Source organism: Trachemys scripta, chromosome 1 (assembly GCF_013100865.1).
Source record: "Trachemys scripta elegans isolate TJP31775 chromosome 1, CAS_Tse_1.0, whole genome shotgun sequence".
Lineage (NCBI taxonomy): Eukaryota > Metazoa > Chordata > Testudines > Emydidae > Trachemys > Trachemys scripta.
The window spans coordinates 114,232,901-114,259,331 of record NC_048298.1 but is presented as its reverse complement, the minus strand read 5'-3'; the positions used below and the strand labels follow the sequence as shown (position 1 = coordinate 114,259,331).

Below are 26,431 nucleotides of genomic sequence, written 5' to 3'. Positions count from 1 at the left end.
TCACTTTTCACATGCAACCAATGTTTGACAGCCCAAAAGATTGTCTCGATAAATCAACAAGAACTTTGCTTAAGGGAACAGCAAGTACAAAAACATATATGGCCAAAACACACCACCAAACTCCATCAAGGGTTTTTTAATATGTGTACTAACAGTGCAAAGTAAATTGATATTTGGTAAATCAATATAAAATAATACTGTTCAGATGCAAAAATAGAAATTCTTGGCTAGTAGAACACTGTGAAGAGAGAAAACTGACTTCAGAAAGCAACTTTTGACTTCTAACTCTTCATCCAACTATGGCTGGGAGCACTACAGGCAGGATAGCCAGGGTGGGGGGGAGGAGAATGGAGGGGGGACTGTGAGAGCTTGAGAAAGAAGGAAGTAGACAGGAGGAATACTCTGAATTTTCTAAAAAAAAAAAAATAAAAAAAAAAAATAAAAAACCCACCATCGGCAGCACATCCTTTGGCCCGTGCCGCTTCCTGCAGCCCCCATTGGCCTGGGACAGCGAACCGCGGTCAGTGGGAGCCCTGATCGGCTGAACCTACGGACATGGCAGGTAAACAAACTGGCCCAGCCCACCACAGTGCTTACCCTGGCGAGCCGCGTGCCAAAGGTTGCCAATCCCTGGATTAGATAATACAAGGAGCTGATTCCTCACCTCACTCAAGTAAATAGTCCTACTTATGCAAGTAAAGCAACCAAGATTTGGCCACTGTACAGAAGAAAACAGGTAAGTGAAAATCTGAGTAATTAACTTCCTCAGTCAGTTTTTCTGGGTCACCTACTGTTGGGGTATTGAACTCCCTCAACCTCCACAGACTTCAATGGGACTCGAGGACACTTGGCACCGCATAGGATTGGAGCCTTAGGGGAAAAAAAGCCAGTGATTTTGACAAACACCTCTAACCCAGGTCATTGGGGCAAGCAAGAACCAACACTCCAATTTCTAGAGCTCTTCAACAAAATAAAAACAAAAAACACCACAGTTGGTGTTAACAAGGAATGAATCAACGAATGTGCCCATTCTTGTGAGATGCAAATTGCCCTTATTTCCCACTGACTTCAATGGGAGTTGAAGACACTAAGAACCTCATAATATCAGGCCAAATATCTGTAGGGTGCTTTAGACATGAAAAGCGTGATAGAATGCCAAGTGTTATTATTGCAGGGGTCATCAATTCGCCATCTGGTATGTTAACATCATGGATATATGGTCAAAGTAATAACAGATTTTATACTTGCAGCTCTCTTTGGAAGCATCTGGCAATATGATTTAATAAAATTCACTGTCCGGAGGAGTTTACTCACAATCCATGTCCAAATGGCTACTTTCACAGAGTCATTGCTTTCCAGCATTATATATTGGTACAGAAACAGAGGGGAAAATAAGATTGTTCTGAAATCTTACCAAGGGTTAATAAAAGCACTACTACACTATCTTAAACATTTGCACAGCACAGCAAATATTATGGTTGCAGGTTTGCAGCCTTAGGACTTCTAATATAAGATGATTCCAATAAATCATGATCAGTCAATATGAGTAACTCATTCTCCAGTTTCACAGGTTATATATTTAGTGGAGAAGATTTTTTGCATGACTAAAGTTAAAGGGCCACAATGGTTTTATTGACCCACTCATGTGTGATTCATGTATTTTCTGGGTTTTTGATTTTTGGGAGGGAGAGGGGCTGTTTTTTGAGGCATCCTGATGCCAGTGCTAATGGTACCATTAAGAACGTTTCAATAACAAAAATAAAATAAATGTTTAAAAATCAGAAAATCTTGCTTATATAGTGTCTAGCCCAAATTCATCCCTGGAATAAGACAGTCCAACACTTTTGACTTCAGCGGAGATGCACTCATATTAGGGCTGAATTTGGACCTCTCTCTTGCTGAAAGATGTAGAAAAGAAGCTACTAGATAGCATTGATGTAGATACTTGCTAGAGAACTGTGATATAGTTATGATCATCAACCTAATTGTGGATTATCTCCTGATTAACAAGCTACCTAGGTCACTGTAGTAACTGATTCAAAGAAAAGCAAGAATTATTCTGATCGTTTCTATTGCATTAGAGGAGAAAGGAAGAAACAGTAAAATTCTATATGCAGCAAAGCATTCCCATAACAAATGCTGTCTACTGGTTTGTAGAGACCAGTTGAAGACATGCTTTGTAGAAATATTTACTTGAGTTTCATACTGTACAGTACAACAAAAGATAGTATGTATTTCTAAGAGAAAAGCTTTTGGGGCACAAAAATATACAAAGATAATCAAGCATATACACAGTGTAACTAGCACTCTGCCCAATGCCAGTATTCAAAATAGAAACGTAGAAGCTTCCTTTTGACTGTAAGTGAATGTTTTCTGACAACTTTTGAGTTAACCAAACGTTGAGGTAGCTATCAAATGTTTCTCTCTTTATGGCTGCTTCAATTTCTTCATGACTAACACCTCCTGGATCTAATTAAACCAGGACTGAAGGAGCTTCTTTTTCCAATGGCATGCAGAGATACTTGCTGCCAACATTAAATTGAAAATTTAGGTATTGTGTATGCTAAATAGGGTACTGTTTACTGAGAATCTTAGCATTAACACTAAGGGATCCAATCAGATTGTCACAGCCAGCTGACTGGCTATATTAAAATATTAATATAGCTATATATAAAGTTAAAACGGACACTGAGTCACCAGATTTCAATTTTCACGAATCTGAACATTTTCATTAAATCATAAAGATAAATGATGGTCAATTATAATCTCTTACCATAAAACTTAGACACTTAAAAACAAAGAAAAGATGGACCTGAGACCATATCTCAACTTTTTCAAAGTTTGAGCACTTTGGAGGTCCACAGTTTTGTTCAACCCATCTCTGATATCAGGTCCTTTTTTTTCTCTCTACCTCCTTGTCCTTCAGCTGCATAAATGGAAAAAGAGATAGTTTCCCCTCGGATATGTATGGAGCTTTTCATCCCTACAAGATTTAAAAATATTGGTAGTAAACCAAAATCTCTGCAAATATTATTATGTCTTTGCTGAGAAACAGAGCAAGACATCTGCTTCGCATTGCATTTTGCAATAATGAATCTGATTAGTGGATTACCAAAGTGAAAATTAGTTCAAATCTATTGTATATCTTTCAGGGAGAAGGCAGGGGAAGAATAGAAGTTCTCACTAATTTTAAACAGCATTGTTGCACCTTTTCACCAGTACAACTAGTTAAAGTTTGGGGCCATCTAGGTATTCCAGCTGGGAGCAGAAGTTGGTGGCAGTCTGGTATTTCTTTGAAGCAGTTTTGTTTATTTACAAAGAACGTACAAAGTCCAGTGTCTCTGAATGCTGAAGGAATCATAGCAGGAAACGGCTTCTTTCGCTCAGAGCAGCAAGAACACTCTCTTTTCTACCTGCACCTCACCCAAAAACCTCCCCCAAGTTTCTTTCTACACCCAGTGTGCTTTCAGCTGCTCTTTAGGTAGTTTTCTCTCTCTCTCTCCCACCCCCAAGCTCTCGTCTCTCCTCGGTTTCTTTGAGTTCTGCCTTCTCACACAAGCGCCTACCCACAACAATAGTCTGCAAGAGATCCTGGGCAGATTCACACACTCCTTTTGTTTGAGGTGGGGATTCTCCTCAGTTAGGTGTGAACTGACATTTAATTTATCAGTCTCAATCCCGTAACAAGATTTCACCCAGCTCATAACAATTTCTTCAAAATTAGGCCAGAGCAAAGAGTCAGTTCCCACTAAATGTAAGGTGGATCTTTGCCAAACGCTTCCATTTGTTGTTATTTGGGGCCAACTTTCTCTCTTTTATGGGTATTAATAAGATTTTCACATAAACCCCTCTCAACTTAGTCATCCTCACCACTGTTAAACCTAGTTTGTACAGTTGTACTTCATTTGTGTGGCTTGCCAACAAAAACATTTATGATGTCACAAGATCCACATATTTCCAAGTATCACTCGGGACATAAAGCCTAAAGGGAGTAAAGGGCCACTACAGTATCTTGGAAGCTGAAGATAAAAAGTTGAACCATTAAAAATAAGAGCCTCCAAGAAGAAAGATAAAATAAGGTCAATAATCAGCTATTCTTGAAATACATTTTTTTAAAAGGAATAAAACAAGAACTTCTCAGCTAATGTAGATTTTCTTTAGGAAAAAAAAAAGTGTATTTCACAGGAGAAATGGAGCATTTTTCTGTGTTTATCTGAAAATTTCCTGTCTTTGAGTAATAGGGTCCACAGATCCTTTACAATGGGTACTTCAGCTTGCTTGCAGCATGTGGACCGAACCAGGTCAGTCACTGGCAGCACAGGAATGCCCTGCCCTCTGACATTCCCATCAGTTGAGACAGCTTCAACAGTCAAGACAATTCAATTCTATCTTTCTAAATTACTGATTGGATTAAGTATATTTTGAGGGGAAAGAACAACAATTTCTTCTTCTGCTGAGGAAGGAAAAAATTCACTCCAATTAAATAAACCAACTTTGCATGGCAATTTCTGTCTGTATTCTAGATGATCCATTTGTCTCCAGAGTGGGACGGAGCTATGCAGAACACACGGAGAGTAGGTATGCAGGTATGGACCAACAGACACTGCTTGCAAGAATTCCCAGTCTCAGCGCGTGGAGCCCACACTGACCAACAGTGGAATACACATAGGGACCAGCACTCAAACAACAACAAAAGAATTTAGGCCACTGTCATAACTATAAAGGGAAGGGTGTAACAGCTGTCCTGTGTACAGTACTATAAAATCCCTCCTAGCCAGAGACTCCAAAATCCTTTTCCCTGTAAAGGGTTAAGAAGCTCAGGTAACCTGGCTGACACCTGACCCAAAGGACCAATAAGGGGACAAGATACTTTCAAATCTTGGGGGGGGGGGAAAGGCTTTTGTTTGTTCTCTTTGTTTGGGAGTTCGTTCGCTCTTGGGACTGAGAGGGACCAGACATCAATCCAGGTTCTCCCCGTCTTTCTAAACAAGTCTCTTATATTTCAAACTTGTAAGTAAAAAGCCAGGCAAGGCGTCTTAGTTTTACTTTGTTTTCTCAACTTGTAAATGTACCTTTTACTAGAGTGTTTATCTTTGTTTGCTATACTTTGAACCTGAGGCTAGAGGGAGGTCCTCTGAGCTCTTTAAGTTGATTACCCTGTAAAGTTATTTTCCATACTGATTTTACAGAGATGATTTTTACCTTTTTCTTTAATTAAAAGCCTTCTTTTTAAGAACCTGATTGATTTTTCCTTGTTTCTAGATCCAAGGGGGTTGGATCTGTATTCACCAGGGAATTGGTGAAAGGTTTCTCAAGGCTTCCCAGGGAAGGGAATTAGCTTTGGGAATGGTGGCAGCGGACCAGAACTAAGCTGGTAGTTAAGCTTAGAAGTCTTCATACAGGCCCCCACATTTGTACTCTAAAGTTCAAAGTGGGGATACAGCCTTGACAGCCACAATGACAGGATTGGAGAGAATGTCTGGGAAGCAGTGATTCTGAAAAAGACCTAGGAGTCACAGTGGATAATCAGCTAACCATGAGCTCCCAGTGTGATGCTGCATCCGAAAGGGCTAATGCAGTCCTTGGATAGATAAATAGGGGAATCTCAAGCAACGAGATTATATCGTATTTGGCACTGGGCAACTGCTATGGCAATACCGCATCCAGTTCTGGTATCTACAATTTAAGAAGGATCCTACAATCCTTTGTTTCAGAGAGGGGAAGGAAATTGGGCTCAGATACTGCTCCAAAAATATTTCAAGTGACTAGCAGTCTCCCTATCCTCAAAGAGGCCTACTGTCTCTTCCCATTCCCGACCCCCCACAGACCCCTCTGGGTCTCTCAAGGAAGGTACTGGACTGAGGTTCAAGAATGGACTCCCCAAAGAGTCTACCCTTCCAGCTGCATAAGCTCCACATAGGCCAGAAGGGTCTTGATTTCCACAGGAGGCCCACGCCTAGGATATTAGAAGGGCACCCTAGGAGCTCTGTTACAGCAGTGGCAGCAGGGGAGGGAGCTTGTCCTGAAGGCCACTTACTGCACACTCTGTTGGCATTGTCCATGCTGTGTCCAGTACCCTCCATCCATGGCCCAAGATGACGGGGAGGAGACAGCTGGGCTTCATAGTTGCAGCATGTCTGCTGGTGTGAGCTATAGGTGTGATGTTCCAACTGGCACACTGCCCTCATGGAGAGGAGGGAGAGAGAACTGCTTACCCTGGCACCAGTTTTTCTGTTCTTCCTGGCTTCTCACATGCCCGGGAGAGGTCAAGGCGATTCTGCCTGAAGTAGGCTGAAAGTGGGGGAACAGCATCTTACCAACAGAGCCATCTGAGCTCCCCAACAAGACATCTGGTAAGGGGTAAAGCAAGAGAGACAGACCCTTCCTTTTGTCTCTGGTGTTCCTCAGCCATTCCATCCCTGAAGCCTGCAGGGATACTAGCCACTGCAAAGGCCTCAAACAAGGAAGCAGAGCTCAGGGGATAGCCTCCTCAAAAAAAATAATAAATAAATAAATAATAATAATTAGCCTTCAGACACGGCTAGAAATTGCACAGGTACATCATCATACCAAACTTTTAGTCACAACTTTTAAATAGATTTTTGAATTTTCCTCAGAAGAGCTCTGCAGTATGGAGGGCTGACTGAGCTGCCTGCCACTGGGGGGCAGATAAACCAGTGGGAATTTCAGGCAACAGAGCACTCCTTTGCTGCCAGTGACTGACAAGCCTAGTTCTGCCTCCCAAGCACTCATTGTAATGATCTGCAGACCTTAGCACAATAAAGATCATGGCATACCCTGTTCCCTCCTTCTGAACAGTGAGCTTCTAGATTTCTACCACCTCAAAAGACAAAAAAGTTGTCAGAAATCAATTTGTCTGATTCACTGCACGCAACATGGGTCAGGTTTTCAGCTGGTGTAAATGACTGTAGTTTAACTGAGTTTCTCATACCAGCTGAGGATCCAGTCCTACAACTTGCAAATCTATGTTATTCTTTATTGTACTGTCTCCACATTCAGCTGGGAATAAACAATACACAGCTAAAGCCAGAATATGATGTAAGTACATATTTTTGAACTCAAGTTCTCGTCCATTAAGAAGCTGGACCAATTCATAGACAAGCACTTTATCACTTCTGATCACAGCTTTGTAGAAGTTCCTGAGAGAGTAACAAAATCTGAAGATCTAAACAACAAGAGACAGTTTCCAGATATGAAGACAAGAAAATAAAAATCTTTTTCCGTGAAAATCTACTCGTATTGTGTATAGGGCATCCTGGTCTGAGGCACTTAGGAAGCCAAAAATTATCTCAACTATGCAGATAAAAGAGGGTTACAGGTCCAAGATGTGCCACAGCTAAAATATAAAGAATGAAAGGTTTTGAACACGTATCTAGTAGTCATTGTTATCCATGAGAACAGTCCCATATCAGTAAATATGGAGTCAAGAAGTCACTGAGAGTTTGGGGACCAGATGAATGGAGAGCCTTAAATATCAGCTAAGCAAGTTTGTACACAACATACAACACACAACACAATAGGAAGCTGAAGTAAAGATTTAATAAGTTTAAAGGTAAAAGATAAATATATGTTTTCCAATATCTTCTATTATATCTGAAATTTTTTCAGTCTTCCAAGGAACATTGTTTTCTTGTGTTGTAGTGTGGAGAAATACCTATGCTGTTCACATACACAGAGAATACCTACAAATCATATTACCCAATAATATATATTTTACATACTATGATCCTATGTTATTGTATTACACAACCCATTCCAAGAACAGAGCAGGCTTTTAAGATACAAAAGTAATTGTTCCTATAATATAAAAGTCAGTTTCATCTTTGAAAACACAAAGTGTAATTCGCTTTGTAATAAGAAACAAATAGGAGGCCACAAGTCTAATTGTTTGTCAAGAAATGATACATTACAACCCCATTAGCCAGGTGAGTAAATTGCGAATGCCATCTGGAGTTAAGCTAGCCAGCAAGTTCATTACAAGCCATCCTAAGAGGTCAGTGGGAACTGCAAGTGCTCAATGCTTCTGATGATCAAAAGCATTTTTTAAAAGTCCACCCACGATAGTAGCTTCCAAAAACCTAGTCTAGTCCCTTCTCACAATTTAGCCTATCACAAAACACAGGGTAAGTATAACACCAAACCCATTAATAGAGATATGTTTATTCATTTGCAGTTCAGTGTAATCAGTTGATAATAAAGAATGCATTTAAGAATTTTAATTGCAGATGATTAAAATTGGTCTAAAAATTGTCTTAAATCAGTACTTGAATATGAATTATACTCACAGCATTTCACAGTTAAAGGCAAACCCAAAGATTTGAATTAAACAGAAATGCCAGCTGAACTATGAAAAATCATCAATCAACGAATCCTTTGGAAGTAGTGTTTCTGCTACTCATTTCCATAAGCACGCTAATAAACAACAAACACTGACTGGTTTGCCACTTCCTCAAACATGGGTATATCAGGGCAGAAGTAAACCTGTTATACAACTAAGCAGTAAGTTTTAATGGATAAAGCACATCATTCATACATCTGGGAAATTTATCTCAGCCAACCATTTATTTTAACTAGTCTTATCTCATTCCTTACCAGGCAGAATTCCATGCTACAAAAGCCTCCACACATCTCCTGGCTCACTTTGGCATTGTTTTCATTCTATATCCATGAGAACAGTGCTGGCCCGAGCTGTACTGGGAACTTATCAGATTCTCACGTCTAAACACTTTTGCGCTCCAGGTCACAGCTGAGGTTAGTAGCAAGACAATCACTCTGGGTACCCAAGTGACTGAACATGACCAGCAAGAACTTTTAGTTCCAGTGCAAGAATAGCCTCTACATTTGATTTATATGTTATATATCATAATAAACTCATGCACAAATGTGCTTACACACACACAAATTCCTGGTAAATTATAAATAAAAAAGTAGGAGAATTCTAGCAAAATTTAAGAGTCATTTAAAGTCCAGGCTACATTTTAAAAGTGTAATTTATCGTGAAATTAGTTAGATCCCAAATAAAAATTTTAAATTAAGGAGTGATGAAAAATACATTAAGACAAAAAGTCAAGAAATGATTACAGAGGCTGACACAAAATTACAAGCCTGTGCAAGATATGTACCAGTGCCTGCAGACATGTTAGAAAACAACCTTAGCTGTCCAGAAAGTACGTCACACTATGTTTCTGCACTCAGAAACTGTGTTCTAAGAACTCAACTAAGAATTCTATTACTTCAAGCTACAATTTCAATAGCGGCTTTTGGAGGGCTGGAGTGGAGTGGGGAGATAATGAAGCATGGTCTCCAAGTTACCAATTTGAGTTTTTGAGATTAAAAAAAGGTATTGCACAAGAACTCAGGTAACTATGTGAGCAATTCAGCCAATACTAGCTTTGAATTACCATCTTTAATGAGAATAAAACCACCTATTCACCTTCCACTATGTATTCATAAGCATGGGCACCTTCACCTGTCTGTGATCATCAAACAAAGCTACTCTTTTCAACACTGAAACACAGAGAAGATGGGTTTTACCTTGCAAGCAAACAAACCCTTCTGAAATCTGTTTCTTAATAGTGGTCAGTTTCCCATAATTGGACGCTATCGCTAGCTGCGGATTCATATGTGGAAAAGTGCCCTCTCTTCATAGATTCTAAGACTGGAAGGGACCTCGAGAGGTCATCGAGTCCAGTCCCCTTCCCTCATGGCAGGACCAAATACTGTCTAGACCATCCCTGATAGACATTTATCTAACCTACTCTTAAATATCTCCAGAGATGGAGATTCCACAACCTCCCTAGGCAATTTATACCAGTGTTTAACCACCCTGACAGTTAGGAACTTTTTCCTAATGTCCAACCTAAACCTCCCTTGCTGCAGTTTAAGCCCAGTGCTTCTTGTTCTATCCTTAGAGGCTAAGATGAACAAGTTTTCTCCCTCCTCCTTATGACACCCTTTTAGATACCTGAAAACTGCTATCATGTCCCCTCTCAGTCTTCTCTTTTCCAAACTAAACAGACCCAATTCTTTCAGCCTTCCTTCATAGATCATGTTCTCTAGACCTTTAATCATTCTTGTTACTCTTCTCTGGACCCTCTCCAATTTCTCCACATCTTTCTTGAAATGCAGTGCCCAGAACTGGACACAATACTCCAGCTGAGGCCTAACCAGTGCCGAGTAGAGCGGAAGAATGACTTCTCGTGTCTTGCTCACAACACACCTCTTAATGCGTCCCAGAATCATGTTTGCTTTTTTTGCAACAGCATCACACTGTTGACTCATATTTAGCTTGTGGTCCACTATAACCCCTACATTCCTTTCTGCCGTACTCCTTCCTAGACAGTCTCTTCCCAAGCTGTATGTGTCAAACTGATTGTTCCTTCTTAAGTGGAGCACTTTGCATTTGTCTTTATTAAACTTCTTTATTAAATTTTCTTTTCTGCACTAGTGCTGCTGTTGCAGAAAAGAAAGATTACCCTACTACTTAATGGTAGGGTGTACCTGGCCCTTCATGGACTTCTGCTGAAGGCCTTAAGGTCCTACTATACCTTGCCCCAGAAAGGAGCGGTGAAGGTGTGTCCTCCAGGCCTGCCACTTGAGCCACTGAAGACCTGGCTAGCAAAGTCAGCAACCAACTGTATTGTATCATGGAATAGGTTTGAGTGTCAGCCATCCAAAAGCATTGTCTGTACATCAAAGCCAAAACAAGCTGGCAAAGCTGGGTGTGCAATGAAAATCAAAATTAGATTTGGTTAGCATATGACCTCTAACAGGGTACCCTCCTCCCCCCCCACACACACACACAAAAAGACTATTATTTCATTCAGTGCTTTTCTATGGTTGCAATATTTAATTTCAGCATAGTGCATAATAAAAGGTTGTGCAACCCTCCACTCCCAATCCACATAGCTGCACGATAAAGGCTACACATTCTTAAATGCATCATTTTAATTGAGATGTTAAGGAAATACATATACCTTTAGGTCACACAAGCACTTATTTCTAAGGCACCTGCAACTGAAAGCTTGGGAGAACAAACCTAGAAGATCTGCTGTTTATTCGCATAATTAGAAGGGAAATATTGCTCAGATGCAGATTCCCAAGCAGTTCAGATTTTATAGCCAGGGCCAGCTCCAGATACCAGCTTAACAAGCAGATGCTTGGAGCGGCCAAGGGAGAAGGGTGGCACCAGCGGCAATTCGGGGATGGCAGGTCCCTCACTCCCTCTAGGAGCGAAGGACCTGTCTCTGCTGATCGAGGCTTCCCCCCCCCCCCCCAATTGCTGCCGCCGGTCGCGATTGCGACTTTTTTTTTTTTTTGCTTGGGGCGGCAGAAATGCTGGAGCCGGCCCTGTTTATAGCTCTTTCAAAATACCTTTTTTCATTGCTGGTCAGACCCTCAAGTGTGGTTATGGCTCAAGCTACTCAAATGCTAGAATAGCATATTAAAAGAATGTCAGGATACTACTCAAACATTATTTCAGCAATTTTCAGTTTATAAAGCTGAGGGAATATTTCTCAGACTTATTCAACAAATATTGTGAACTTTTCAGAGAATATATTAGTCCAATCATTTCCCCCCCACCACCACCCCAATTATCCCTTAAACTCAAAGGATGATCCTCCAAACAAGATTAGTTCCAATGGTTTAAAATAAATAAATAAATCAGGAAATCCAAAAGGAGTTTAACTCCTGGCCTTAGTACAACACGATCCTGTAAACTAGATACTGTAACAATTCTGATAATCAAATTAAAACCATGGGCATCAGTCTTTAAGTAAGGATGAAACCGATTATCAATTTAGTCTGATTAAGATTCTGCTGTTGAGACTTTGATGGTAACTCTACAATGGCTCAAGATCATTTTCCTAGAATCAGTATATCTAGGATTGCTTTATTTTGTAGATCCGTTAGTAGGGCTAAGGTGAGTTCTAATTCTAACAGGATTCTATTGAACTGTTACTTTTTCATTTGCCATTAATGCTTCAAACTCAGCAACTGTCAGCAAATATCCTGTGTTTCTCTTGCACACAGACTTCCTATGGAGAGTTAAAGAGGCAACATACTGTGAGGATTTTATTGATGCATGAAACTTTTTTCCTTTATTTTAAAATTCAATCCTAAACCTCAATTCTATCTATAAAACAAGACCAAACATGGGCAGCCAACAGAATATAGAGTGCAGGCAAATAAATTATTTTAATCTCAAACACTTCGTTGTAGAAGGGTGGGTGCATTAGATAGGGAGAGAACACATCAATAGCAAAGGTTATTTTTGACACATAGAGGTTTACATTTTCCCAGACGTTGCACAGGCAATGAGAGAAAACATTAGGCTTTGCTGCATTTCTGTAACTGATTCTTGTTGGCATCGTTTTTCCTAACAATTTTGAGTACTTGATTGAGTTGGGAATATCGAAAATGCCATAGTAGATTAGACCAGTGGTCCATTTAGCTCAGCGTTGTGTCTGTGTGAGTGACCAGTAGCAGATGCTTCAGAGACAAGAGTAAGAACCCTGTAGCAGGCAATAATAGAATAACTTGTCAACAGGGGAAGTTTCTTCCTATTATCAGTTAGCGGATTCCTTATCCCCTTAAACATGAGAGTTTGAAAAACAGAAAAGTATTCATTTAACCTATGTAATTTAAATGTGGATGGTCTCATTATCCATAATAAATGTCTAATCCTTTTTAAAAAAAAATCCTACTAAGCTCTTGCCCTCAATGATATAATGGCAGAGTTCCACGGGTTCATTATGTGTTGTCTGAAAAGAATATCATTAGTTTAAAATTAGTTTAATTGAATTCCCCCTTATTCTTATATTCTTAAACACAATTCATATTTTGTATTCTTCTATAATCTCTCTATTTATTAATTTATTTAAACTACATGTACTTACAAGCTTTTCGGTCTCTCGTCACATGAAAGTTCTGCAACCCCTAATAAATTGTCATCCATCTCTGAACTCTCTGTATTACTAAAAAAAGAAGAACAGGAGTACTTGTGGCACCTTAGAGACTAACAAATTTATTAGAGCATGCTCGGGGGTCTAATAAATTTGTTAGTCTCTAAGGTGCCACAAGTACTCCTGTTCTTCTTTTTGCGGATACAGACTAACACGGCTGTTACTCTGAAACCTCTCTTTATTACTAATACACCATTTTAGAGAAAGGGTGACCAAATATCACCCAGGCAAGAGAGCCTATTATTAGTGTAAATAATGGCTTTATAATATTTTCAGCATTATTTTCTATCCCATCATCTCTATAGCTATCCTTTTGATTGGCTCTTTAAATGAGATTGCACAACAAACATGTTTTTAACTGACACCTAGCCCTTTTTCCTGGGTGGTCACATTACACAGTTGCTTTAAAACATATCAATGCATATGAGTAGTTTCAATCAGTCTTTTCACTATGTTTCCTTTCATTTTTCCTCATTGTTGAATTTGCCATCATGACACCCATTCAGTTAATTTTGTTAGGTCCTTCTGAAGTCTTCTGTAATGTTGACTTACCTATATTACCTTACCATAATTTTGTCTCAATGCACATTTTGCCACTTTACTGTCCACCTAGTTTTTCAAATAATTAACATATGAAATATCACTGATGCTAATACAGAACAACAGGGAATATCATCATTAATCTTTTACTATATTGAAAAATTGGCCTAGTCTTTGTTTTCCGACTCTTATCCAGTTTCTAATCCTTGACAGAACATTACCTTTTACCTAATGATTACTTAGTTACCTTGGTAGCTTCTTGGGAGGGCTGTGTCAAAGCTCTGTTAAGAAGGTCCAAACAAATTCTACCTTTAGTAGACATTTTCCTTTATCCACTATCTTGTTAACATGCTCAAAGAATTTTAACAGATTAGAGCGGCATGATTTTCCTATACAATAATTGTGCTGGTTTTCATAGATCCCACAGCCAGAAAGAACCATTGTGATTATCTAGGCTAATCTCCTGTATAACACAGGCCATAGAACCTCCCCAAAATAATTTCTAGAGCAGATCTTTTAGAAAAACATCCAATCTTAATTGAAAAACTGTCAGTAGGGGAGAATCCACTACGATTGTTCCAATGGTTAATTAAGTACCCTCACTGTTTAAAATTTACACTTTATTTCCACTATGACCTTGTCTAGCTTCAACTTCCAGCTGTTGGACTGTCATACCTTACACCTTTCTTTACTAGGCTGAAGAGCTCATTACCAAATATTTGTTCCCTATTAGGTACTTATAAACTGTGATTAAGCTCACTCCTTAACCCCTGTGTTCAACTAAACAGATTGAGCTCCTTGAATGAATCAGCATAAGGCATGTTTTCTAGTCCTTTAGATTTGTCCCTATCCTATCACATTCACCTAGATGTTTAACCATTCTTATATTTAATCATCAGGTGAAATATCAACAAAATTTGATTTGACACAGACAACTGAAAATAATTTTTAAAAAGAGCAAAAAATGTCTCCATTATAAAACACATTAACTGGCTGATATATATACATATATATTTTCCTATATATAGATAATAAAGATGGAGATGCATTTATTTCTGATATAATTCCATCAGTGAAGTAGCAAGGGTGGATTTTGCAGATTATTTTGCCCATTTTTTAATTTATCATCTGATATACTTGTATGCAAGTCATAGTGCAAATCAGAGTAGGATCTCTGATGCCCTCTAAGGACCCAATCTTTTCTTTACCTCACATGAAGAGCGTCACTGATTTCAGATGGGACTACTCACATTAATAGGTGTTTGCAAGACAGAGGGCTAGACAGAGAGCGTTTTTGGAATAACACTGAGTGGGAGTTACAAATACACATGTAGGAAAGCAAGAGAGAACTGTTAAACTGTAAGGCTCACCATCCAGTTTTTGAACAATAAATCACAGTTCTCCCCCAGACTCCTCCAGTCCAAACATATTCAAATAAAACTCAACATAGAAAACAGCTAATGTTCTCCAGAAGCAAAGGTTAAAAATTGAAAAAACACTGACTTTTTTTTTAATATTACTCAAACAAATCACTACTCTGATGCAGAGAAGTCCACATAGCATAGCAACTCCAGAGGCAACAGGTTATCTAATATACTGTATCAATAGCAGAACTGTCCAGAACAAAAATGCGTACTATACCAGCATACTTCAAATATGCTTATTTCTGAATGATATACTGAGTAAAATATAACCGGTTCAGGTGTTGGTTTAATAATCTAGTCTCTTATTCTCTAGGCAATAACTTTCTGAAGTCCACTCTGATGAGAGGAAAAAAGTTTTTACTTTATTTACTATTTGAATCCCATTCAACAACTAACATTACTTAGAACATCTAATTGAATAAAATAGGCTCTAACATACATTTGGGGGAAAATACTAAACGTAAGATTTTTAGGAATCAGATGAATATTTTAATTTGATATGCATCCGAAGAAGTGGGCTGTAGTCCACGAAAGCTTATGCTCTAATAAATTTGTTAGTCTCTAAGGTGCCACAAGTACTCCTGTTCATTTTAATTTCAGTGGGTCTTTTATTTTTTTAAACCACTTAGGATGCAGTCAACTTATGCCCATTTCAAGCCCTGTTGTTAGTGGCCATTACAGCTCTGCCTCTCCTACAGTTTCAAAGCGTTGGGTTTTTTTAAATAAGATCAATATATTCCTAATTTTTACAAAATACAGATTGTGTGTCAGCTTCCTGAAAAAAAACTATTCAGAGAATGAGCACAGTAACATCAGAATAAGACAGAGTCTCACAAATGTCACAATTAACATCCAAAACATCATGTGTCACTGTTTGTTTTTCAGGCTTCTCAAAACATATTTTATACACAGGGTCACTGTTTTGGTTGTTTGTTTAATTAAAATGACAACCCAGCATACACAGGATTTCTTTCAGCTCCACAGCTTTGCATTTTCACACTCAGTTCAGAAAAAGCAGAAAGTCATTGCTGTATTTTACTCCCCCACCAACAGAAAAAAAAAAATCTGTATTTAACAGTTTGTTTTATGGTTCATTTTTGTCAATTGTGACAGTTTTCCCAACAGCTTTTCAATTTCTGAGAGTTAAAAATGCAACCTAAGTAAAGGCAGTTTACTTACATGAAGTCATGCTTAACAGAATTACATCTGGAATCCACCGATGATTTTTCAGGAGTCTGATATATATTAAGCAACCATATTTCAGCAAGTCACCAGAGGACATTATCTAAGCATTAACTTATTTGCCTAAATATATATGGATTTTTTTAATTTAAAATCTATATCCTATCTAGTACTTTAATTTGGATCTCTTCCATTCTTAGGGAGATGGTATGAATATTACAGATTTAAGCTTCTATACCACACTGATAGCTGCAGATTAAAATTAATGTTATTCCTGTTTTAAAGGCAGTATACTAGAGAGCGTAAAAAAATCCACTTGTCTCCAACTCATGAAAAGCTCAAGCCAATTTCTGTAGAAGCGAAGATATTTAAAAAAAAAAAAAAAAAAAAAAAAACAACAACACCCACTAGATCTTACAGCTGAAAAGATAACTTTCCAAATGTGAACTGATGCAGTGCTGTCTTTTCGAGTCTGCAGCCAGCCCTAATGCCTGACACTGCTCATATCTTTCCCAAGCAGCAGAGTAAAACTGGCAAAACAAATTGGCTTGTCTAAACTACCGTGCAGGTAGTTCTCTTTGATACGCAACTTCAGCTACGTGAATAGTGTAGCTGAAGTCGACGTACTTAGATCTACTTACCACAGTGTCTTCACTGCAGTAATTCGACAGCTGATGCTCTCCTGTCAACTCCACTTGCGATAAATCGACCGCTGAGCGCTCTCCCGTCAACTCCGGTACTCCTTCAGAACAAGGAGCGCATCCATACTAGACGCAATAACTCGACCCACGCTGGATCGATCACTGCCTGCCGATCCAGCGGGTACTGTAGACAAGCCCGCAGGTCATTTCCACAGAACTATTCAAAAACCCCAAGAGCACTGGTGAAAGTCACAAGATACATCTCAATTTCACTCTGCTGCTGTCTGGGAAAGCTAGGTGAGGCAGGCACTGAAACTACTCATGGGAAAAAGAGGATTTGAAAAAAAAGTCATGGGGAAGGGTATGGTAGTGGAGACAAATCCTCAATTCCTCTCTCAACAGCTGAGAGTTGCAATAGTGAAGACACTATCTCCCACCATTCCAGCACCCAGATGAAAGTCCTCTCTCCTCCCTAAAGCAATCAGGAGACTACTGGGCAGAAGAGGAGCAAAGAGAAATGAAAGATCCTTCTCCTTTACAGCAACCATAGAAGATAGTGTGGTGGAAGAGACACTTCAAACTCATCAGGCATCTAGTAGGCAGAAGCTGACATAAAAGATGGAACCTTGGAGCAGGGTCAGCACTCTGACAGAAAGTCCAGTATTACCTCATTTCCTAGCAACTTGATGTAGATTTCTTACCAGGCACCCTTCAACCTTGTGAGTCCCCTATCTGTATGTGCATTAGCCAGCGGTTAAGAAGCCTGTTTTTCAAACTAGAAGATATTTCAAGCCCTGTGATATTGTCTTTGGTTCAGCGACTGATAGCTACAGGGCATTCCTGAAATTAATATAATAAATACAGCAAACTGAACTGCTTTGAGCTACTTCTTCAACTGGCAAAACTTACTTGTATGCTTGTAATAAATTCATATTACATGCATACACCAAAAAAAGCGGGGGGGGGGGGAAATCTATGCATGGAATACAACTTGGGCCACCTATGCATATGCAGTATAGTAATATTGTCTTTAACATCTTAGGGCCATTTCTTGCCTCTGGATGCCTACATGCAATTACACATTCAAATCAAAACAGACGACCATCCTGGCCTGTACAGGCTCCAAGACAGTTATCTCCGAAATGTACTCCAGCATGTAGGGTTTCACACCAGAAACACCAGAGCACAGCAAAAAGGCTACCAGATCTGCTGGGCCTCTTCTGTCACCAGCTTTAACAAGAAGGGTAAAGATGGCTTGACAAGGTGTAAAGAAGATTTGGCCATCAAGAGTAGTGTCACCTACGTGCAGCTACCCAAAACACCATGCACATTTACATCAGTGAAGAAAATATACATGCATTCATTATGTTTTTCACTCATTCGCAATCTCGCTCACCAGGTTTCCCCCCCCCAAAAAAAACTGGACTCCTGATCCCTCAAGGAACCAAGCATCCTCAACTGCTTCTCATTAAAGCTGAAGGTATTCGGTACTGTGATGTTTTGGGGATCATTCAGACCAGTAAGGAGTTCCATAACCTTGGGGTGCCTTAATGCTATGCTGCTGATTGTCACAGGTACCTCACAGAATCAGGCCACCATCAAGTCACTCCCTTCTCACTGACGACTACACACATGCCAAGTGGAAATCCAAACTATCTGTTCAGCTCAAAAAAAAAAAAAAAAAAAAAAAAGCACTAAGTAAAATGTGAACAATTTCCCAGAGAGTTGCTAAATGGATTTCCATTGTTTATTATTTTTAAAGTTCATTTTGGGGCTGAGAAAAAGATAAGATGTTTCTACCAGAGATAATTTAGGGACACAGAGGATGCGTTCAGCTACTGACACCAGGGGTTTAAAGTAAAAACACTTAATGATAACTAGGCTAACACCAATTAACTCAAATATACCTAACAATTCCAAACACTTTACTTTGATAGATGAAATAGATGAAAATGTCCTGAATTTATATTTCAGTGGCAAAAAGTCAGTTTATCACCGTTAAGACTTCATTACTTACCACATCATCATGACCACCACTATAGCTCTTTGGGGTAAAAAAACAAAAACAATAACAAGCAAATCTCCACTCCTCCACCCTCCGCTGTTCATAAGCTTTAGAACAGTGGCTCTCAAACTTTTTTACTAGTGACCCCTTTCACATAGCAAGTCTCTGAGTGTGACCCCCATATAAATTAAAAACACTTTTTTATATATTTAACACCATTATAAATGCTGGAGGCAAAGCGGGGTTTGGGGTGGAGGTTGACAGCTTGCGACCTCCGATGTAATAACCTTGCGATCCCCTGAGGGGTCCCGACCCCCAGGTTGAGAACCCCTGCTTTAGAAGAATCTCACATTACTACACAAAATTAGATACTGAAATAGTATTACTTTGGTCAAATGAAAGCTTAATAAGATTGATATTTTACATTGCTGAGCATATAAGAGATAATGGGCAATAGCTCTGTAAGAAGTTCACAAGATCTTTGCTTCTTACATTATCTGCTACACAATTCAAGCAGGATTTTCAGCCCATTAAAACAATACTGTGGGTCTATTTCCTGATGTGAGCTTTTCACATCTCTAAAACACCATACAAAAAAGCTCTCTTTGACTTGCAACATTCTATTCAAGGTTGGGGTTGTTTTTGTTTTGTTTTTTACTCTGTTCTGGGGTTTTTGAGAAGTTGTTTTTAAAGTATTTTATTTTAAACATGTTATATTTAAAAGCTGTCCTAAAAAGAAACATTTACCTACGGCTTCTTTAAAGTTACCAAGAGCCGATTTTCCTTATAAAGACAAACTTTGTTTTGCTGTCAGCCAAAAGGGATTTTCTCCGAGAGCCTCGCAGTATTTCTTGTTACTGTCTTTGTTATTTTAAAAGGGTGGCGGTAGGAAAAGGGAGTGTGAAGAGAAATTAAACACACACTCAATGTAACAATTTGCTTCTAAAAACAAACTTGGAGATAATCATCCATTTTTGATTAAGCAATGGCATAAGCAATCCATGATCCCTCTATTGATTAATATTAAAGTAGAAAAGTGGCAAAATCCCTGAAAATAGTAAACTACATAGTTGTCAGTTGACTCCACTGTACAGTCTATTGTGGGGAAAACTGGAACTTCTCAAGACATAACTAAACCTGTGCTCCTAAGTGAAAACATTAAGACAAATAGAGAAAGTAATCTGTTTGCTATAGTGGATTTAATAATACTGTATATGATAAAGATGATTTGTGAGCTATTCATAAGCAAAAGAAGGTAACTATAATAGGGCTTAGTAGACCATATCAAAGTGATTACATTTAAACATGTCTGCTAGAAAGTTGCATTTATTTGAAGTGCCACAGCAAGTGGATATTCTAGACATTACACATGATTAGTGCAAGAAACCTCTGGAAATGTTTATTGTCAAATAAAGTAAACATCTAAGAGAGAAAAATAAAGTTATTGTATTTTACAAATGGTTCTTACACCCGAATTACTCTCACATAATTCATAATAAAACAGAGTCAAAACTGAGTTAGTTTTCTATTTTTTACTGTTGGAGACTGTGGTAAATATTTATTTAACATTTTTGTTTAGATAAAATAAATAAAGTACATTTGTTGTAAAATATGCCTCAACGATATAGGCTGTCAGGCATTTTTCTAGCAAATGTTGTAAACAGCCACAAAGAGATGTAATCAAACCATTTCCAGAAACAAACTAGACACCCACACCATATGGTTAGATGCCATCACTTAGAAAATACTTAACTGCTTATCCAGCAAGGGACCTGAAAGAAAGCCTTTGGTATAACAGTATAAGCTTTAGCTGGCCACAGTTCACCAAGTCATTTTTAATATTAATGGAAAAGAAGATATAACACCATTTGCCACTTATTTCCACCTAGGTTTCCCTTTTCACCACTGGGCAAGTGTCATACGGACTCCAAATATGTTCAATTACACTCAGTCCATCGAAAAAGTCTTCTGCTGTGTAAGGTTAAGTCTCAAAAACTCAGAAAACAATTTCAAGTGCAAAATTAAGTTTTAATGGTGTCTATCTGGAATCCCTTATTGTTTCTGCTATAAATATGTTTCTGTTCATCTCCTTAGATATATTTTTTTTCTTTTCAGAGCTTATGGAGAAAAACTTTTCTAGACAAAAATACACATCAATTCCAATTCAAACACCAGTTTTACAAAAAAAAGGTTAAACTAAATAAAAAAAATATCAAAGGACAGAAGAAATGGGGTATAAAACTTCTTGATCACTTCAATGTAGTAGTAGCAAAGATGGGAAAAGCTAAGATGACAACTTAACTACTGCAGGCCCCTTCTTAAAAAGCACACTCAATACATTAGGCAAGAAGCTTTTCCCTATACCGAACAGAACTAAAAATATGCTTATTTCAGAAAGATGAACTTCTTTTAAAGGACCAGTGAAAGTTTAATACGATTAATGCCCTCTTTCAACAAACCAAAAAAAGTTCAGAAATCCCTGTTTATAATTGATGCTAGATGCTTCTCCAGCCTGGGCTAACCTAGACTTTAAATAACACACACACCACCGCAGTATTTAGAGCCAGCCCAGCAACAGCCAGCTATACTGTTGGCCAAGTTAAAAAAAAAAAATCTTCAGCGTAAAAACCTCAAGATTTGACATTAATATAGTGAAACTTTGAAACAAGCCTTGCCTTGCTCTAAAGGCTCCTCTGATTCTATCCCCCTTCTACTGAACAGAGATAAATAAAGCCGACCAGAGTGCTGAAAACTAAAATAAAGTGTTACTAAGGCAGATTAAAGTGATATTTCGAGCACAAAAATAAGGGGGAAGAAAATTGGAATTTGGGTAGGGGCTACCGAACTCTTCAAAATTCACGTACAGTTCCCACTTCCCTAATTTGTGGGGAACATTCAGCCGCCCTGATATACATCCAAAGGAGCGAGCAAAAAGTTTGTAGCAACTCGCAACGCTTCACTCCGTCTTACGACTCCTTTTTCTAGTATCTGCTCAACCAACCAATAAATAAAAATCCCCCGCAAGTTTGCTGTACCCTGACTGCTTGGTTTTCCTTCTTCCTCAGCCCCCGGACTCCTGGATTTTCCCTGGGATTGTGAAGATCTGTCGCGCTCCTTACCTGCTCCCTAGGTATGCAGGGCAGGGAGGTCCTCCGATGAGACTTGTTGCTGCAGCTGGACATCTCGGGAGAGATCATGGAGCTGGACCTCCTCCTCCTCTTAAACACCGGGACCTCTTCCTTGGCCAGCTGGGCACCAGAGACCTCTCTATGCTGCGCCGCCCCGGAATGGGGCAAGAGCTGATCCGCGTACCTGGCCAGCAGGATGCCCAGTAGCCCGAACAAGTAAGCCAGGTAGGGTCTCCAGGCTACCTTGATCCTCTCTAAGGAGACGAGGGACGTGGTCCTGACCGCACTAGTCAAGGCGATCATGAGGACGCCCTGCCTCAGCTTCAGCACCAGCCATGTCACAGTGGCCAGGCAGCTCAGCACCACCCCCGTGGCGGTGAAAGAAAGCAAGTGATCCTCCCCTACCGCAAACCCAATCTGGACAATCGCTTCCCCCCCGCAGCAGGCGGCCAGGAGCAAGGCGGCTGTGTGCAGGCGGACCCCGGAGCGCAGCAAGTACAAGCCCATCCAGAAGAAGACACACATGAGGCTGAAGAGCAAAGCGATGGGATGCAGCCAAGGAGTCAGCTGGAAGCTGCTGCTGCTACTGGGGAGCCCTGCTGGGGGCAACGGCAAACCACCCGCTTCTCCTCCTCCAGTTGTTGCAGCTGCTGCTTCCTCCTCCGCCGCCACTACCTCCTTCTCCTCCAGATTGCAGCCGATCTCCCCCCGGACCAGCCTGACCACCAGAGCCAGCAAGAAGGACAGGGATCCGGCACAGAGAGCCGAGGAAAGTTTCCGGGAGCTCCAGATTTTCTGCAGCACCAGGTCTCCCCAGCAGAGCTGGCAGGTTGAGTCTTCCTTTTGCCCCTGCTGAGTGCCCGGCTGCTGCTGTTTCCCATCCGAATAACAATACCCATTGCAATCGGATCCTATACCTGCTGCTGGGCTTTTCTCCTCGCCAATGCTCCGGTTAGACTTGCCCCTGACACTGGCAGAGTCGCTGGTCAGAGCCATAGTTTCCCTCTTCCCCCCCACACACAACGAGGCAACCCCCTCCCCTCCCCAGCAAAGAGAGAGAGAAATCCTCTCAAGTTCCTCCAGAGGTTGCAAAAATTAGTATCTATCACTGGGTGCAAACGGAGAAGCGCAGGAGGGGCAAGGCTAGGAAGAGTCTGCAAAGTTAAAGCCTCTCATTTTGTAGGGAAATCAGCCTCCCACTCCTGTCCCCTGTTCAAAGAGCCTGTCGCCCTGGTTATAGGCTCTCCCTCCGAGATCGCTGCAGGTTAAAAAAAAAATCCACGGGGTTGTCGGACGGGATGGAAGAACAGAAAGAAGCCGCAGGACAAAGTCAGCAGCGCTGGTTCATTTCTAGGCCATCATTGCTCCCCCGCACTCCTGCTGCTCGGGAAGGAGGTGCGGGGGGCGGGGGGGAGCGGGATGGAGCTGCGTGCGGGCAGCTGCAGCAGGGACTTTCTGCCCGCTTTCGTCTTCTTCCTGCTGCTCTCTCGCGCGCTCACTCTTCCCTTCTCCTCCGGCGATCCTTCCCGGCGCTGCCAGAAGCCGTGGCTCGCCATTCCCCATGGCTGGGGGGAGGAAGAGTCCTGTTCATTGCAGATCTTGGGGAGGGAAGGGTGTGTGGGGGGGGGGGAGACAAAAATAAAAGGCAAGCGGGGGGGGGAGGGGGAGGTGAAGAAGTTGCTAAGTCCTGCCGGGAAGAGACGCAGATCCGCAGGAGGGAGGCTGCTCGGAACAGCTTTGCCCCTGTTTAAAGGCTCTTGGGGCGCTCTGCGATTTTTGCCACCCAACTTCAAATGAGGCGAGTCCCCCCCCCTTAAAGAAGCGAGGATGGGAAGGACGAGGGGAGATAAACAAGCAGGAGGCGGCTGCCGGTGTTTGCAGTTCAGCTTGAACAACTGCCCGGGAAACGCTGCCCCGCTCCCTCTGCTCCCCCTCCTCCCGGAGGAGGCGCTGCTGCGGGCAGCTCCCCAGCCCAGGGCCACGCAGCGAGCGGAGCACGCACGCAGCAGCTGCCGCGCGGAGCGAGCCCCTTGCTCCTCAGCCCCGGGGACAGATGAGCCGCGCGGGCTGCTACCTCCTCGCTGCTGTGCCGGGGCGGGAGCGCATGGCACCAACCCGCCGGGCGGCTTTGCAGAAGCTGAGGCGCTGGAGGTGCCAACCAGCAGAGAATTGGCTGCCACCGGCTGTTAGCAATAAAGCCATAAATCTGAGTGACAGGGAGGGGGCAATTACACGGCAGTAAAAAAGTCACCATCGTTTAGCGAGATTAATTTTTACTTCAGTGTGTAGAGACAAGCCCAGCCTGGCCCACCAGAGCTCACTGCCTTGGGGAAGTTCAGCCCCAAAAGCCAGGTTGTGCCACTCCCATCCCGCTTTATCTGGGCCGACCCAAAACATCAGATCCAGTCAGGCTTTGAGAGACTGGTCCCATCTTTGTCTTACTGCAATGCAGTTTGCTCCACCGAGGGTCCAATGGCCTAAATCCTCTTTTTCTAAACTAACTGCACCTTCAATTAAACCAGGGGAACCCTGCCAATAGACTCTGCCCCTCTGAGAGAGCATTTGCTACAATTCTTAGGGGGCTGAAACAATTAGGCCCAGATTCTGCAAAGACTTAATTGGGAGCATATTTAATAGGCCTGATGAGTAAAGTTACACACAGGTTTAAATCTTTGCAAAATCAGGGCCTAAGCTCTCAAAGCCACAGGACCAGGTAAATTGCATATAGTAATAATATATTTAGCACACTGCACACAATAATACAAACCCCAGAGAAACATTCAGCAGGGAAACATTTAGAGCCAGGAAATGAACAGATTAGAGAAAAGAATTTCCCTACTCCTCCCCCAGCAAATAAATCAGTGATTTAAGACATAAAACAGATTCACAGTGGTGTATTTATTTGAGGATATATCTGGGTTTTTAATACCATGCCTATCACCATAATGTCTGAGTTTAATGGGTTGAAAGGGTAGCTCCAGTGTAATGTGTTTTCTATGACCAGAAACATGGCATATGAACTGAGGTTGGTTTTAAATAATAGTTTTCCAGGCTAGATAATATGTAATCTGTATTTGTCGTTTTTGTGTTTGACGTTTGGTCAGAAAGAAACCTGAATATTGTCAGTAAAGTTTGGTTTTGAGGGTTGGATTGGTTACAAGGAATCTCATAGGGGTTTTGTTGTTTTTGTTTGTTTATTTTACGGTTAGGAGTCCGAATGCTGAATAGCTGACAAGGTTTGCAATTTATTGTTGACAAGGGCTGTTGGGGGAGCAGGGAGTCTTACATCTATGTAGAGCCCCACTGAAAATATCACTGGGCTCCCCACCAGACATGAAGGTCCACGCATAGGGTTTGATTGCAGGACCAGGGTCTATAGAACAAATAGGGCCTATATGCCTTTCACCTCTACTCATTTAAAAGAGATAGGCCTCTTAATGATTTGTTAGTTAAAAAAAATTCAGTGAGTCAAAATGCATAGAGTTTTCACACAGTTCAATCACACATAACTAGTATTTCAATGATAGACAACAGCACACACAGCTCAGACCCATTACACCTTTGATCTTATCCTCCACACTGAGCATCATTCATTTTAAACCCCACTTTACCTCAGCTTTGTTACTTTAGAGATAATTTATTTGCTACAGGTTTTTTTTAATAATTTTCAAACTTCCCTACTACTAATTTTTGTTTTTTTTCCCTATTTAAACATCTGTCACATACATTGGGGAAAGCATATGTCCTTAATACTACCTTCCCCTGATACAGAGATAATTCAGGTTATTTGAAAAGTAATGGCACTCTCTGGACAAACTCAGGTTTAATGTTTAAGGGAATTGCAGTGGAATCCACAAAGGGCCTTAGGTGTTGCAATGCTGAGCATTGTGGTGCCTAACATTTAGATGCCTAGAAAATCACAGGAATAACACTGTGATCCACCAAGCTAAATTAAGTACCTTAAGAACCCCTATACAATGAATGGGGAGAGATAGACACCTAAGATTGCGATCCACCAATGCCAGTAGGCTAGGCAAGGAGCAGCCAAAGTCAACCAATAGGAGATGGTAAGCCCTGCCCCTCTCTGAAAGTTAGGTACCTCAATCCAGGCTGCAGGGAGGTGCCTGGCTCTCCTTGCTGTCCATGAACTGGGGGAAGATGGGTGCTTGGCTTCCTAAATTGCATGCAAGGGCCGAAGCAAAACAGTCCCAGGTGGAACGAGGGAGCCCTCCCTTTAGCCTAGTGTGCTCACCCAAGCTGTGGGAGACCCTCATTCTCCTGAGGGGGAAGACAGGGATTTGAATCAGGCTCTGCTCTCTCTCAGGTTAGTGCCCTAACCCATAGGCTACAGCATCATTCTATTTCTTGGGGTGGCCCAATTAATATTTAAGTATTCTGTTGTTTAATTAAAGTCGATCAACTTCAAGAGAGCTTGAGGGAGACCATATCAGAATATTATGTAGTTTAGTGGTTAGATTACATTCCTGAGATCCCACTTCAATTCCCTTCCCCTCCAGAGGAGGCA

At 40.9% G+C, this 26,431-nt stretch overlaps 2 protein-coding genes across 3 annotated transcripts in view; one reads left to right on the top strand and one right to left on the bottom strand.

Annotated features, from left to right (window-relative positions):
- PDE3A (phosphodiesterase 3A) overlaps positions 1 to 23,539 on the bottom strand; it is a 384,071-nt gene extending 360,532 nt beyond the window's left edge. The window contains exon 1 of one of the 2 annotated variants that reach the window (XM_034782214.1): positions 21,898 to 23,539. In XM_034782214.1, the coding sequence (XP_034638105.1) occupies positions 21,898 to 22,902 (1,005 nt within the window). In that variant the 5' untranslated portion in view covers positions 22,903 to 23,539. Of the gene's footprint in view, positions 1 to 21,813; positions 21,869 to 21,897 lie in introns of those variants that run through there. The other variant, XM_034782232.1, reaches the window with a different exon arrangement.
- The window catches only part of LOC117871293, a 31,848-nt gene continuing 27,867 nt past the window's right edge, over positions 22,451 to 26,431 (top strand). Inside the window, exon 1 of the mRNA XM_034759168.1 lies at positions 22,451 to 22,735. Within this exon, the coding sequence (XP_034615059.1) occupies positions 22,451 to 22,735 (285 nt within the window). The remainder of the gene's footprint in view (positions 22,736 to 26,431) is intronic.